The 17,589-nt window shown below is 33.2% G+C and overlaps 1 protein-coding gene across 1 annotated transcript; it reads left to right on the forward strand.

Moving 5' to 3' along the window:
- Nucleotides 1-7,755: 7,755 nt before the first annotated feature.
- On the forward strand, nt 7,756-8,868 carry LOC127800016 (germin-like protein subfamily 1 member 11). Its single transcript, XM_052334387.1, has 2 exons — nt 7,756-7,972; nt 8,146-8,868. The coding sequence occupies exons 1-2, from the start codon at nt 7,849-7,851 to the stop codon at nt 8,682-8,684; spliced, it is 663 nt and encodes a 220-aa protein (XP_052190347.1). The 5' UTR covers nt 7,756-7,848; the 3' UTR covers nt 8,685-8,868.
- The last annotated feature ends 8,721 nt before the right edge of the window (nt 8,869-17,589 follow it).

Here is a 17,589-nt window from a genome sequence, read left to right on the forward strand (position 1 = left end):
CAAACGGTTCAGCGATGTTTGTGCAGACCGTTTCTTGAAAGCTTCGTCTTATTCCCATTTCTGCATCCAACTATCCCAAACATCATCTGGCACAAAGATCGGTTTTCCATTGGCATGCCACTTATGAATGTTGTCGATATATCGCTTAACTGCTTTTTGTGCCCACTCTCTTCTCACCAATGCATCAATTGCAGGATCCCACTGAAAAATTTTCTGTAAAAAAAAAAAAGATTAAATAGTTTAAACATTTCTACATTAATAGTTAAAATATATATTATTAATTTGAATTTAATACCGCAAATTCATCCCAATACAAGCCCTTTGTCTCCGAAGGCACTTCTTTCCAAACATGACCTTCCTTATGAAGACGTTTCTTGAAGATCGTCGATATAATATGGGAGATGTTCATTTTACGACAAAAGATGCTCATGTATACAAATAATAATAATTAGTATAAAAACTAACACATCATAATGTAAAAAAATAAAAATAAATTAAAGTTACCCATCGCCATCTTGCTGTATAACATGCAGTGATTCGGATGTAAAATGACTAGCAGTCGAGTGAGATGATGGATGTACTGGTGACTCTGTAGGAAGGGTCGATGCAGAAGCAACTGTAAGGGCAGCAACAGGAGATGCTGATGGGAGGGAGGCCGGTGAAACATCCCCCAAAATATGTGGTGCTGTAGTAAATGAGGTAGAAGCAGTAGTGGACCCAGAAGAGTTAGGTCTAGAACCACTGCATCCTGCACGATATCTTCCTTTAACACCTGTCATACCTATAATAAATAAATCAATATCATTAATAATTAAACATAAATATTTAAGTCATAAAATTTACCTCTAATCACTATCATATAAGTCTACATCTGTGTCATTAGATTCTAAGTCGTCATCATAATTTAATTGAAGAAGTTGTTCATCCTCTGATTCAGAATCATATTCCTCTTTGTGGGGTCATTGGAGAGTACTTGTGTGTATCAATTTGCATGAGCCAGCCAGCCAGCAGCCTCCACTGCTTACCAACACTTTTATTTGTTTGTGTGTGTGTTTTTTTCTTTAATTTTTTTTTCTCTACTTGATTGGGTTTTTCTCCCATTATTAATCTTTATTTTGTTGGGTTCATACAAGATACATAGGTTCGTTGGTTTTCAGGTTTCTGTCTTCTTCAAACCCCACTGATCACTTCTTGACTTATGACCAAGTCATTCCACAAGAAAAAAAAAAAAAACATTCAATCATAATAGAACCCATTTTGGGTTCGAACACTGTTTTTTATTTTGGAATTAAGTGGCTTAATTTTGTTAGCTAGAAGGAAACTTTTAATTTTTTTTAAGAGAATTGTGACTTTTTCAAAGGTTTCAAATATTATATATATATATATATAGTGGGGTGATTGGACTAAGGCAGGTGTGGAAAAGAGAAAAACCCAACTGTTTTCTAGACTCATTCTCGTGACCAAGAAAATGAAAGTAACCCCATTTACTTTTGATAATGAACCCATCATAAACACTTTTCTTAATATAATTTTTGATAATGAACCCATCATATGATATTTTATAATATTTCATCAATCAGTAAAATGTATGCTTAATTATAAATAATGTTTTTACTTGTTGCCAATGGCATTGAAAGGAAAGTTCATTGAGTTGAACAACGTGAGAAATGAGAAATGTATGCTTAATTATCAAACTTAAAAAGCAGATTTGCACGGTAGTGCATGCAATTCTGTTGTTGTCTTTTATATCATCTGTTGTTGTCTTTTAACTGAAATTTTAAATTTCTGCCTTAAAAAGTAAAAGTGGGCTTCTAAATCCTAATGTATATTTAAATTTTATTTTTTATAATAAAATATTAAAAATAAATAAATAAATATTTATATCATATCAAAAAATAAAATAAAAAATTTAACAATTTTAGCATGAACAATTCAAATATTCAATCACATTCAACAATTTCAGCCACAATTAACACATCTCAACCACAACAATTCCTAACTAAGTGAAGTACTCAAATAACAATTAGCAAAAAACCTAAAGTCATAATTGCTAAACTCATTATAGGTGTTAAATTAGCCAAAATAAAATAGAAATACACATTAAATAGAACATAATCAAATAAATTAACTTACCTCTAATCTTTTGATCTCTAGAGTATGAAGGGATGTCCATTGGCCAGTGCCTATCTGCCAAGAACAAGAATATAATACCAAAGATTGAAATAAAAGATTTTTTTGTCACTAGTATTGAATTTGAACCAGAATGGAATACAACACCAAAGATTGAACCAAACCTCAAAAGACTAAACCAAAGTGTCCCAATGTTAATGCAGAGTGGCGAGCAACCCAGTCACCTAGCGAAAGCAAGACTTAGAGAGCTAGATCAAGTAGCTAGAGATGCAACCTCCCCAACTACCAACTGAGAGGCGAGGGAGAGGGTGAGTTGCGAGAGGCGAGGGAGAGGGGGAGGCAACGGGTGAGGGCGAGATAGTGAGCGAGGGTGAGGGCGAGCCAGTGAGCAAGGGAGGGTGAGCCAGTGAGCGAGGGCGAGGGAAAGGGAGAGCTGCGAGAGGCGAGAGCGAGGGTGAGGGCGTCGGTGAGGGCGAGCCAGTGAGCGAGGGCGAGGGCCAGCCAGTGAGCAAGGGCAAGGGCCAGTTGCGAGAGGTGAGAGCGAGGACGAATGCGAGAGATCGAACGAGAAAGAGGGAAAGAGGGTACGCAGAAGGGAGAAGAGGGAGAGAGGGGGGGCGGGGCAGGGTTTTATGGGGGGAAGGGCAGTGCCGGCCCTGGGTATAGGCTGCCTAGGCAGCCGTCTAGGGCCCTCCCCCTCAAATCCAATGGTTAGGGGCCTTTTAGGTAAGTTTAAATTTAATTAATATAAAAAATTATTTTGGCGTGAGAAAGTTGCAATGTTAAATTTAATTAATATAAAAAATTAGTAATAAAATAGTATTTTGGCGTGAGAAAATGGCAATTAATTCATTGAAGTGAATTGTACACAGTGGCAATTAATGCATTGCAGACTTGCAGTGAATTGCGTATAGGACAGTGTGCTCCAAAGTCCAAATGCACAAGGAAGAAATTTAAAATTGATTTGGCAGTTGGCGTCTGAGAGTGGACTGCTTGGCTATGTAGATATATATAATATATATATATATATAATATTTTATAATTAAAATAAAAGCAAGTATTAATGCAACAAAACTTCACTTTTCTTCAAACTCCTGCTTTGCCTCTCGTCTTCTCCGTGCACTGCTCTCATCTTCTTTCTTATTCTGTAACTTTTAAATTTTATTCTCTCTGCTAGCGTGGTCCCTCTCAAGTCTTAGCTCTCTTCTTCAGTTCCTCTTCTTCAGTTTTGTCAGTAGCACACAACAGCTACCGGTACCAACTACCAAGCACTCGCGTCACATTTCCTTTGCAGAAAAGAGAGTGAAAATAATCTGATTATATATATATATATATTGATTCACAGAATATTTACATATTATTTCTTGAATTATTTCTCTTGTGTTTTTTTATTAATTTGTTTTGCAGATTTCATTTCGAATATCAAATCTAATCAGGTTCTATTGTTTCTCGTTCAATTACATTTGAATTTGATATTATATTGATTTTCATATTTAAATTGCTCAGTTGCATTTGAATTTGATATTATATTAATTTTCGTATTTAAATTGATTTATTATGTCCACTAAAAAATATTTGTCTGGAAATGAAAAAAGGAAAAAACAAAAAAAAAACTCAGGAGTTTATTCTATCTCAAGCAGGAGCGTTGGATAAATTTGTTACTAGGAACATTAATAATACAATAGTAAATGAAGAGTGTGATAATTTGATAGATAAAGAGGTTCAAAACGACATGCAAGAACAACATGAATTAGGAGATGTTGAAAATAGAAATAAGCAAGAATATAAAGATTTAGATACAGAATGCTCAACTTACCCTTTGGACATAACTGATCCAAATAATTGGAAAAATATTGATCAAAATTTTATAGACTTGTTGGTAGAAAAATGTCCTATAAGAGGTTAAGTGGTTGATTTTCCTAAAAATTCAGAACATAGGCATTTCTCTTCTACATATTACACTCGTCATTTATCAAATGGTGAGAAGAGTGATAGAAAATGGTTGATATACTCCATTTCAGTAGATAAAGTATTTTGCTTTTGTTGCAAATTATTTAAACAAGAACAAAACAATATTCAATTAGCTAATGAAGGGACAAATGATTGGAAAAATCTTAGTTCTAAACTGAAAAGCCATGAAACAAGTAGTGGGCATATGGATAATATGAGAAAATGGATTGAATTAGAAAAATGATTACAAAAGAATTTAACAATTGATAAACCTTTGCAAGATCAAATCAACAAAGATATAAAACATTGGAAAGAATTAAAACAATTCACTATCATTATCTAAGTCACAAAATTCAAAATGAATTCATACTCATATAGGCAGGTGAGATCAAAAGTGCAATAATTAAAACAGTTAAAGAAACAAAATATTTTTCAGTGATACTTGATTGTACACCCGATATAAGTCATGAAGAACAGATGTCTCTAATCATACGATGTGTAAATGTCTCAACAAGTCCAGTTAAGGTAGAAGAGTTTTTTTTAGGATTCCTTAAGGTAGACGATACTTCAGGGCAAGGATTGTTTGAGGAATTAATAAATGCTCTACAAACACTTGAAGTTGATATTGGTGATTTAAGAGGTCAAGGTTATGATAATGGTTCTAATATGAAAGGAAAGCATAAAGGTGTGCAAAAAAGAGTATTAGAAGTAAATCCAAGGGCTTTTTACACTCCATGTAGTTGTCATAGTCTTAATCTTGCAGTATGTGATATGGCAAATTCATGCATAAAGGCTAAATCTTTTTTTGGAATTGTGCAATGCTTATATATATTGTTTTCATCTTCTACAAAACGATGGAAAGTTTTGCAAGATAATGTGGAGGGCCTAACACTTAAGCAACTATCACAAACTCGTTGGGAAAGCCGAGTTGAAAGTATTAAAGCAATAAGATTTCAAGCTCCACAAATAAAAAATGCTTTAACTCATTTGATGGAAACATGTGATGACCCTAAGGCATTTCGAGATGCTAAAAGTCTATTAGAAGATATTATGGATTTTGAGTTCTTGTTTGGTATGATTATTTGGTATAATATATTGTCTACTATTAATAGAGTAAGCAAAATGTTACAAAGTAACGACATGGTCATTGATGTTGCTATAAGTCACTTGAAAACACTTATTTCTTTTTTTGAAATATATAGAGAAATTGGATTTGAATCTGATATGATTATTGCTAAAGAAATTGCTACTCAAATGGAAATTGAACCTATTTTTCAAGAAAAATGTATTATTCGTAGAAAGAAACAATTTGATGAAAATTCCAATGATGAGATAACACATTCAGTTGAAGAATCTTTTAGAGTTGATTATTTCTTATATGTAGTTGATCAAGCTATTTTTTCGCTTAAGTGTAGGTTTGAGCAACTTCAAGAATATGAAAATATTTTTGGATTTCTAGTTGATTCGAAAAAATTATATTCTACAGATGATGATTGTTTAAAGAGATCGTGTGATAAGTTAGAAGAATTTTTAAAATACAAGACGGATTCAGATATTGATGGACAAGAGTTATTCTCTGAGTTGAAAGTTGTAAGATGTTTGTCAAAAGAGACCAAGAAGGCAATTGAAGTGTTAGACTACATGAAGACAATGGATTGTTGTTTTTCGAATGTGTGGATCGCGTATAGAATACTTCTGACTATACCAGTTACAGTTGCTTCTGCAGAATGAAGTTTCTCAAAGTTGAAATTGATAAAATCTTACCTTCGGTCAACAATGTCACAAGAAATGTTGAATGGATTGGCGATGGTGTCTATTGAAAAACATATGTTGGAACAAATTGATTGTAGTAGTTTAATTGTTGATTTTTCATCTAAAATGCTAGAAGAGTAAATTTAAAGTGAAATATTATGAATTTTAAACTATTATTGTGATAATTTTGAATGTTTTTATATAATAAAAAGTTTTATTCATATTTGTCATATATAATTTTATTTTTAAATGTTGAGAATTTTATATAAAATTTTGCATAGGCCCTAAAATCAAATTTCGCTTAGGACCCTTAAAATGTCAGGGCCGGCGCTGTTTATTGTGCTTGTTTTAATACCCTTTAATCCATTCTATTACTAATCTTCTCCCAACCATATCCTTATTACTTGCAAAATATGCAATTGAAAAAAAAAAAAACAAAAAAGAATATGCAAGTTCATGACCTGCATATTCAAGGTTAGGTTAAAACCAGAGATTATTGTCTTTAATTGTCTATGCTAGCTAGTCAAGATTAGGTTAAGTAATGACCTGGTACTTTTTAATTCATGACCTGCTAAATAAATCAAGGTTAGGCTAAGTCATGACTTGGTAAATAAATCTTCTCTCAAACGTAGGCTGCGTTCTCTTTACTTTTCAATTTTCAGTTTTGAGTTTTGAATTCATTTTCAGTTTTCTGTTTTGCTAGTCTGTTTTTAAAAAATTTAAAACTTGTTCTCTTTGTCATTTTGAAAAACTATTTTTCAAAACAGAAAATTAGAAAATGCATTCTTTTTGAAATTTTAAAAATATTTTTTTAATAATATTTTATTCAATAAATTTGATTATTTAGTAAATTATAAATATTTAATGTTAATATATTATTAAAAAAATATATACATTTTAAAGTTAATGAATTTTGTAATATTTTTTCCCATTACAATAATAAAATATGAATATATAAATATATAAATGTGTTTTGAATTTAGAATTTGTTTTAGATGAAAACACTAAAAATAACTTTTTGTTGTTTTGAGTTTTCTTTATAATTTTTTTTGTTTTTAAAAATGTATTTTTAAAAATAGTAAAGAGAACGTATTTTTATTATTTTAAAAAATTAAAAACTAAAAATGACTTGAAACAGTAAAGAGAACGCAACCTTATTTTTTGTTTTTTTTTAAATTCTCAAACATCTACTGCTATGTATTTTAGGACAATTCATATTATATATCTTATTATTTTGCAGTACTTAATTTTATTTATTTATTTTGACTAAGTTCTCGTTATCTGTTTAACATTAATCAATGCGTGTTCTCCCCAGTAGGAGCGAAGAGATTGCAAATTAATTTGATATTAAATATCAGTTTTTGAACAGCGAAGAGGATATATTCTAGAAAACAAGCTTCAGCTGAATTCATATCCATCTGGAGATATTATTTATTCATTGAATGATTCAGAAAGAGGCCCAAGACTTGGTTCCGAAACTGTCCCAGAATTTTGGTTTAGTCATATGATTAATAATAAAATATTTCATTGCGTATCAATATCTCTATCTCTTAATTAGGTTTATTTAGGGTAAATTAATTTGATATTAAATATCAGTTTTTGAACAGCGAAGAGGATCCTTGAAAACAAGCTTCAGCTGAATTCGTATCCATTTGGAGATAATTATTTATTCATTGAATGAATCAGCATCAACGTTTAATTTCGATTCTGAAAGTAGATACCTAATCACAGAAGAAAACTTCATCAGGATATGTATGTTGGTCTTAGTTGAGAAGAAAGAAAATGTCAATTCATCCTAATTCGAATAAAAAATATCCTCTCCCCTCCCCCATTCAGTACCAAGAAAATCTCCTCTGCCGAGCTAGAAAAATGTTGACCAATTCATGAACTCCATGTCTTTATATATATAAATAGCCAATCCATCATCTAAACCAAACAAATACAAAGAAAAGCTCTAAATCCAAAGCGCTGATTATTCCCTACTGTTACTGTTAGTTTAGATCCTAAATCAAGAGAATGAAGGGCACCCACCTCTTCGTAACTATGGCTGTGTTGGCATTGGCTTCAACACTTGCTTATGCTTCTGATCCAAGCCAATTGCAGGACTTTTGTGTTGCTGTTAATGACACCAAATTTGGAGGTACATTCTCTCTCTCTCTCTCTCTCTCCCCCTCATGGGTTCAGTTTCATGGTTCATCACCACAGACTTTTTTGCTCTATATATATTTAGTGACTTTTATTTCTTTATTTTTTTCTTTTTGCTACGAATTTTAGTGACTTTTTACCAACCCTAATTCTTTTCATCTCATGCAGTGTTTGTGAACGGGAAGTTTTGCAAGGACCCAAAGCTCGCTATGCCAGAAGATTTCTTCTTCCCCGGGCTCCTTAACCGTCAAAATACATCAAACCAACTTGGCTTTACTGTGACTCCAGTGAATGTGATGAACTTACCGGGACTTAACACGCTTGGTATCTCCTTGGCCCGACTCGACTTTGCTCCCTTTGGGGTTAACCCGCCACATACACACCCTCGCGCTACTGAGGTCATTGTTGTGCTGGAAGGTACCTTATATGTAGGCTTTGTCACCTCCAATCCAGAAAATCGTCTCTTTGCCAAGACCCTGTATCCGGGAGATGTCTTTGTGTTTCCAGAAGGTCTCATTCATTTCCAGTTCAATGTGGCAAAGAATAAGAATGCTGTCGCGATTGCTGGTCTAAGCAGCCAAAATCCTGGGGTTATTACCATTGCGAATGCAGTATTTGGGTCCAATCCCAAGATTAACCCTGATGTTTTGGCCAAGGCATTTCAACTGGACAAAAAGGTGGTTGATTATCTCCAAGAAGTCTTCTAACTCTTGAGATACAACAACCAAAGAAATATTAATTGGACCCTTTTGTCTGCTACAAATAATTAAATTAATGCCATAAATAAGTGGGTTCATACCGATGCTAGCTACAGTGTCCTTTTCTTTGAAATTCTATTATTGTTGTGATTCAATGAAATAATTCTGAACTATAAGTTATCACTATCTTGTATATATCCTACGTGTATATGACATGATAGTCTATCTATCTATATATATATATATATCCCGAAATGTTATAGAATCTTGCTTTATGTAACCTATGAATACAAGGCAGTTCAAAGTTCTTACTATCACCAGGGTCGGCCCTGACATTTTAAGGGCCCTAAGCGAAATTTGATTTTATGGCCTATGCAAAATTTTATATAAAATTTTTAACATTTAAAAATAAAATTATATATGACAAATATGAATAAAACTTTTTATTATATAAAAACATTCAAAATTATCACAATAATAGTTTAAAATTCATAATATTTCACTTTAAATTTACTCTTCTAGCATTTTAGATGAAAAATCAACAATTAAACTATTACAATCAATTTGTTTCAACATATGTTTTTCAATAGACACCATCGCCAATCCATTCAACCTTTCTTGTGACATTGTTGACCGAAGGTAAGATTTTATCAATTTCAACTTTGAAAAACTTCGTTCTACAGAAGCAACTGTAACTGGTATGGTCAGAAGTATTCTATACGCGATCCACACATTCGGAAAACAACAATCCATTGTCTTCATGTAGTCTAACACTTCAATTGCCTTCTTGGTCTCTTTTGACAAACATCTTACAACTTTCAACTCAGAGAACAACTCTTGTCCATCAATATCTGAATCCGTCTTGTATTTTAAAAATTCTTCTAACTTATCACACGATCTCTTTAAACAATCATCATCTGTAGAATATAATTTTTTCAAATCAAGTAGAAATCCAAAAATATTTTCATATTCTTGAAGTTGCTCAAACCTACACTTAAGCGAAAAAATAGCTTGATCAACTACATATAAGAAATAATCAACTCTAAAAGATTCTTCAACTGAATGTGTTATCTCATCATTGGCATTTTCATCAAATTGTTTCTTTCTACGAATAATACGTTTTTCTTGAAAAATAGGTTCAATTTCCATTTGAGTAGCAATTTCTTTAGCAATAATCATATCAGATTCAAATCCAGTTTCTCTATATATTTCAAAAAAAGAAATAAGTGCTTTCAAGTGACTTATAGCAACATCAATGACCATGTCATTACTTTGTAACATTTTGCTTACTCTATTAATAGTAGACAATATATTATACCAAATAATCATACCAAACAAGAACTCAAAATCCATAATATCTTCTAATAGACTTTTAGCATCTCGAAATGCCTTAGGGTCATCACATGTTTCCATCAAATGAGTTAAAGCATTTTTTATTTGTGGAGCTTGAAATCTTATTGCTTTAATACTTTCAACTCGGCTTTCCCAACGAGTTTGTGATAGTTGCTTAAGTGTTAGGCCCTCCACATTATCTTGCAAAACTTTCCATCGTTTTGTAGAAGATGAAAACAATATATATAAGCATTGCACAATTCCAAAAAAAGATTTAGCCTTTATGCATGAATTTGCCATATCACATACTGCAAGATTAAGACTATGACAACTATATTGAGTGTAAAAAGCCCTTGGATTTACTTATAATACTCTTTTTTGCACACCTTTATGCTTTCCTTTCATATTAGAAACATTATCATAACCTTGACCTCTTAAATCACCAATATCAACTTCAAGTGTTTGTAGAGCATTTATTAATTCCTCAAACAATCCTTGCCCTGAAGTATCGTCTACCTTAAGGAATCCTAAAAAAAACTCTTTTACCTTAACTGGACTTGTTGAGACATTTACACATCGTATGATTAGAGACATCTGTTCTTCATGACTTATATCGGGTGTACAATCAAGTATCACTGAAAAATATTTTGCTTCTTTAACTGTTTTAATTATTGCACTTTTGATCTCACCTACCAACATGAGTATGAATTCATTTTGAATTTTGTGACTTAGATAATGATAGTGAATTTGCTTTTCTTGAATACGTCGAACGTGTTCTTTCATAATTGGATCAAATTCAGCGATCATTTCAATCAAACCTAGAAAATTTTCATTATCTTCTTCATATAATTTTTCATTACTTCCACGAAATGCCAAATTATTCTTACTAAGAAAGCTAACAATTGAAATTATTCTCGCAAAAACTTCTTTCCAATGTTTTATATCTTTGTTGATTTGATCTTGCAAAGGTTTATCAATTGTTAAATTCTTTTGTAATCGTTTTTCTAATTCAATCCATTTTCTCATATTATCCATATGCCCACTACTTGTTTCATGGCTTTTCAGTTTAGAACTAAGATTTTTCCGATCATTTGTCCCTTCATTAGCTAATTGAATATTGTTTTATTCTTGTTTAAATAATTTGCAACAAAAGCAAAACACTTTATCTAATGAAATGGAGTATATCAACTATTTTCTATCACTCTTCTCACCATTTGATAAATGACGAGTGTAATATGTAGAAGAGAAATGCCTATGTTCTGAATTTTTAAGAAAATCAACCACTTGACCTCTTATAGGACCTTTTTCTACCAACAAGTCTATAAAATTTTGATCAATATTTTTCCAATTATTTGGATCAGTTATGTCCAAAGGGTAAGTTGAGCATTCTGTATCTAAATCTTTATATTCTTGCTTATTTCTATTTTTAGCATCTCCTAATTCATGTTGTTCTTGCATGTCGTTTTGAACCTCTTTATCTATCAAATTATCACACTCTTCATTTACTATTGTATTATTAATGTTCCTAGTGACAAATTTATCCAACGCTCCTGCTTGAGATAGAATAAACTCTTGAGTTTTTTTTTTTTTTTGTTTTTTCCTTTTTTCATTTCCAGACAAATATTTTTTAGTGGACATAATAAATCAATTTAAATACGAAAATTAATATAATATCAAATTCAAATGCAACTGAGCAATTTAAATATGAAAATCAATATAATATCAAATTCAAATGTAATTGAACGAGAAACAATAGAACCTAATTAGATTTGATATTCGAATTGAAATCTGCAAAACAAATTAATAAAAAAACACAAGAGAAATAATTCAAGAAATAATATGTAAATATTCTGTGAATCAATATATATATATATATAATCAGATTATTTTCACTCCCTTTTCTGCAAAGGAAATGTGGCGCGAGTGCTTGGTAGTTGGTACTGGTAGCTGTTGTGTGCTACTGACAAAACTGAAGAAGAAGAACTGAAGAAGAGAGCTAAGACTTGAGAGGGACCACGCTAGCAGAGAGAATAAAATTTAAAAGTTACAGAATAAGAAAGAAGATGAGAGCAGTGCATGGAGAAGACGAGAGGCAAAGCAGGAGTTTGAAGAAAAGTGAAGTTTTGTTGCATTAATACTTGCTTTTATTTTAATTATAAAATATTATATATATATATATTATATATCTACATAGCCAAGCAGTCCACTCTCAGACGCCAACTGCCAAATCAATTTTAAATTTCTTCCTTGTGCATTTGGACTTTGGAGCACACTGTCCTATGCGCAATTCACTGCAAGTCTGCAATGCATTAATTGCTACTGTGTACAATTCACTTCAATGAATTAATTGCCATTTTCTCTCGCCAAAATAATATTTTATTACTAATTTTTTATATTAATTAAATTTAACATTGCAACTTTCTCATGCCAAAATAATTTTTTATATTAATTAAATTTAAACTTACCTAAAAGGCCCCTAACCATTGGATTTGAGGGGGAGGGCCCTAGGCGGCTGCCTAGGCAGCCTATACCCAGGGCCGGCACTGACAATAAGAATAAGTGAAATGAAATAGTAAATACTTTTCCTCATCATCCGGGAAAGAAATCGATGGAGGATGGACAATAATAAAAGGTATTGTCTTTTTATCTATGATAATACATATGGAATGGAAAATTATTAAATAATAAATGAAAAATATGCATTCGTGATAAATATATAAAAAGAAAAATTATAATAATTAATCACCTCTAAAATTTGGCATAATTGTAAGAACAACTCCTTACGTTTAAAAAATAACAATAATCTGCCCTATTGTTAAATAAATAGACAAAATAATCATTTTATCCTTCATTATTTTCTCTTATTTTTTCCCATCTTTTCTCTTTTATTTGAGCTCATTGCATAGAAAAGATGGAGAGAGAGAGAGAGAGAGACTAGTGTCACAACTACCATTGTCATCACTGAGTTACCAACTAAGAAAGAAAATGAGAGATTTAAGAAAAGAAAGAAAGAAAAATAAAAAAAATTAAATATAAGGTACTTTAAACCTTTTGAGCCTCCATTATTAGTTTATATAATCTTCAATAATTTCTATGAGAAAAGAGATGTAAATTAATATACATTTTTTTTTTCAAATGGCCAACTAAAGGACAAATAAAAATTAAAAAGATTACTCATACATGACACCAAGCAAAAAATTAAGCAAAATAGGATTTTAAATAAAAAATGAAAGAATAATAATGGGATCAGATTGTAACTTTGGTTGACTGGAGTTGTCTCTTCGGTCGACCTAAGTTGTCTAGCTAGTAGCTTGTGGGTATCTTTGGTCGAGGGTTCGGTCGACCTAAGATTATAGATCAACTTTATGTCTATTTTCGGTCAATCTAAGTTGAATTTCAGTCGACCAAACTCAAGAGTCAGCTTTCTACCTAACTTCGATCAACCTAAGTTAGATTTTGGTCTATTGAAGATCAAAATTTTTTATTCTGTTCAACTTCGGTAGACTTGAGTCACTTAGTTATATCAGCCTACAGTCAGATTGTACACCTTGTACTCTTTCAGGTATAACTTTTTGTGTATATGTCCAATTCATGAACCATTTGGTGCATTGTAAACAAGACTCGATAAGCTTCGATTTGGTGCATAATGTGGGTTATTTGGACAAGAATTGATCCTAATAAAGGCCTGTCAAGTACTAATTTGAATCTGAATTTTTTGTTTATAGTTTGAAAGTGTTTCGATAATTAGGGCGTAACTCCCTGTGATGTTATCAAAATTGAAACTTGATTTTTGTGCCATAATCTAGAATTTATAAGAGTTGTTTTGGCATATTTCTTGAATCATGTTATCCATGGAGAAGCATCTTCGGGCCACGGGGTGCAATGATGCCCAAAAAGTTTAGTTGGCCACATTTACATTTCATGATGATGCAAAAGGTGGTGTGAAACAACAAGGCAGAGGTATGGGGAACGAGAATCGACATAGGCAAAATTTCGGGAAGTGTTCCATGGAACATATTTTCCTGCATGTATTCTGGAGTAGAAGACCTACAAATTTATTGAGTTGACACAAGGAAACAAGTCAGTGGCCCAGTATGAAGCAAAGTTCATATCTTTGGCAAGATTTTCCCCGACTTAGTATCCATTGAGGAGAAAAAGGCCATAAAATTTCAAAGGGGACTTTGAGTAGAGATCAGATACCCGTTAGCCGGTGCCCAGATCATGGATTATGCTACCTTAGTAGAGAGGGCCTACACCATTGAGAAAGAGAGGAATGAATTGAGGATGGCATAAGCAGCTTCTAAGGAAGCGAGTTCATCTCATGGATGAGAAAATGACAAAAAGAGAAAATGGAAGGCGAATTCAAGGAGGAATTCAATAGAGATCCCACCATGCAAGACTTGTGGGAAGAGACACCGAGAGCCATGTCGTTTTACTAAAGGAGCATGTTACTTATGTGGGTAGATAAGACATTTGCAGAAGGATTTGTTGCCCAGAAAAATACCTAAGAGGGGGTGAATTGGGTTTTTTAAAAATTACTAATTTTAGTTTTTTAAAAACCTTTTAAATTTGTGATTTTAATATGTGGTGATTGTAGTAGGATTGAAATCAATAAAATCACATAACCACACAGAACAAGAGAAATTTATAGAGGTTTGACTCTAAAGAGCCTAATCCTCTATCTTAAACCTTAGCTTGAGGTTCCATTAGGGAGAATCAACACTAGCTTTTAATTGGAGCTAGAACCAATATACAATCCCTTGCCTAAGCAAGAACCACTATTACACTGTTAGCAAATACAATTCTCTCACACAACAAGTGGGTAAAAATAACAAACTTACCACTAGAGACAATTATAAACAAATCACTAACAGTTGAGAATTCCACTAGCTAGCACACTTCCAGCACCTCGAACATTCTCACTCTTTTTTGAATGCTCTATCAAGTTTGTTCTACCTTGAGCCTCCATATTTACCCTATATATATACATCTTCCAAACACACTAGCCATTAAAGAAAAGGTTAATATGAAATTTGAAATTTAAAAATGTTTAGGCTTTCTCAAACAATAAGAAAACATGTCTCGCCTTTTATTCAAAATAAATTTACTTTTTGAATGAGAAATTAAGATTTAAAAATTCAAATATAAGCTTTTGATATATAAATGATTAAAATAAGTAAACATGTCGAAAAATAATTCTCTTTTAATTCAAAATAAATTTATTTTTTGCATGAGTAAGAGAAAATATGTCTAAAAATAATTCTCCTTTAATTCAAAATTTGAAAATTCAAATGTAAGCTTTTGAGACATAAATGATTAAAATAAGAAAATATGCCTAAAAATAATTCTCTTTTAATTCAAAATAAATTTATTTTTTACATGAGTAAGAAAAAACATGTTTAAAACCAATTCTCTTTAATTCAAAATAAATTTACTTTTTCTATGAGAAAGAGAAAACATGTTTAAAAATAATTCTTTTTTAATTCAAAATAAATATACTTTTTGCATAAATAAGAAATGCATTTATCAAGAAATGAAAATTCAAACATAAACTTTTGAGATATAAATGATCAAAATAAGGAAACATGTCTAAAAACAATCTATCTTTAATTCAAAATAAATTTACTCTTTGTACCTACTTTTAATTAAAAATAAATTTATTTTTTGTATGAGAAAGAAATCTATATAATAAAACACAACAATTTTTGAAAATATCTCTGATATATTTTCATCCTATGGCTAAGATGAATTCTCATTGTGAATGAATGGATGAGATCAATTTGAATTTTAAGTTCCCGCCCACTCTCACTGCCCTCTTTATTACCCCCCCCTCTCTCTCTCTGTGACAGACCCCACCCACCCACTCACGCCTTTCTCTTTCTCTCTGGTCGACCCTCTCTCTATCTATAGACCACCCACTCCCTCACTCATGCCTCTCTCTCCCTCTCTCTTTCTCTCTGGCCAACCCCCCATCTCTCTCTCTCTACCTACAGAGAGCAAGTAGTGAAGGTCAAACGGTGGCTGCCATGGGTTGGCCGGTGGAGCCGATTGCAGTGGTGACCGACGATGGAGTGGCCAGAGGTGGCAGACGACGAGCTGGTCTCGTGGTTGGGTACGGCGGCCTGAAGCCACGATGGCCGGCCTATGGCGGTCTGATGCTGCGACTTTTAGCGGCTAGAGATGGTGATTGGAGGCGAGCATCGGCGTCGCGATGGTGGCTAGGGGGCTGCAGACGGTGGCAGGAAAGGCCGCGTTGATGGTTGGCGAGGGCCTAGGCCAGTGGCCGAAGGCAGCTAGCACGGGTGGTTTGGCCGTGCATGAAGGAGAAGCTGGAGGAAGAAGAAGATGGGAAGGAGAAAAGAAAATAAATAAAATAAAATAAAAATCTGTATGTTATTTCTTCAAAATCCATCTCGGATTCTTAGTTTTTTTCACTGTTTGTTGGTTTGTATCAGTGTGATAGCACAGCCACTGCTGGATTATCTAAGAAGGCTAGGGCTCAGTCATCTTCAATCCAACCACCTTATCTCTTTCTCTCATCACTATGTGTATGTATATCTGCCGCCGCTGAAGCTGACTGTAATACCCGGGAATGATTTGAGGTCATAAATAATATTTAATGAAAGGCATAAATGGAATTTTTGAAAAAATAAGGCTATAGGGTACACTATTGCAGCTTTGGACGACCAAATTAGTTGGAGGGAGTACCCTGAACCTTAGATAGACAAGGAGAATGGTGTAGCATTGACGAGTAATACGAGTTATGATTTTTAGTGGTGAAAGAAATTAAATCGGGAACAATTTTCGGTACAGCTGTTGGTCGGGCTGAGAAAACCGAATCGACGTAAGGATCATCTGAAAATTCAACAGAGCGCGTTAAGGACTAATATTTTATGTATAGAACAACCCTTAAGTGATTTTGGGTTGAATCGTACGGATTTAAGGTCAAATTAACCAGTCGAACCTGAGTGTAATTTTCTAAATTTGTCTGAGGGAGGTCAAAACGGTAATTTTTTGGGAGTTTCAAGGTTCAAATGAGAAGTACTAATCTTGTGGGTCTTAGTGGTATAGTTGGACTTATCAGGGGTATCATGGAAAGGGTAAAAATGGCATTTAAAGAAAACAGGGGGCTAAAGTGCAATTTAGCAAAAATTGCATAGTGTGAACGCAAGAAGGATTTCGGCCGCCATAGATTGCCGCACATGGAGGCCAAATTCGGTGATGGGACGGCCAAGGGCGACCTGGGGGAGGTAGTGACCGATGCTAAGAGGCTTGGGGACCAAGTTATAGCCGGTGATTGGCCAGAAGAAGGTCGATTTTCGGTTATAAAAAGAGGCCGAGGGTTTTGGTTTTTTTGGCATCAAGATCGGCCGTGATTTCAAATGATTTTGAGAGAGTGAATAAGGGGGTTTTCATCCTTGTGTCAAGGAGAAGAGAATGGGATCATTTGTGAGAATTTTGGGTGAGTTTTAAGGCCGATTTAAACTAGGCCGAAGGAGAGTGGCGGACCGCCACTGGCCGCCTGCAACTGCCCGTTAAGGGGCTTTTCCAGCATCCTTTCGGCCGAAAAATGGCACCACTT

Source organism: Diospyros lotus, chromosome 4 (genome assembly GCF_014633365.1).
Source record: "Diospyros lotus cultivar Yz01 chromosome 4, ASM1463336v1, whole genome shotgun sequence".
Classification (NCBI taxonomy): domain Eukaryota; kingdom Viridiplantae; phylum Streptophyta; class Magnoliopsida; order Ericales; family Ebenaceae; genus Diospyros; species Diospyros lotus.

Excerpts from the sequence above, each read along its gene's own strand:
- LOC127800016 (XM_052334387.1), top strand. The coding sequence starts at position 7,849 with ATGAAGGGCACCCACCTCTTCGTAACTATGGCTGTGTTGGCATTGGCT. Across the intron at positions 7,973-8,145 it reads TAATGACACCAAATTTGGAG|TGTTTGTGAACGGGAAGTTT; the intron begins GTACATTCTCTC and ends CATCTCATGCAG.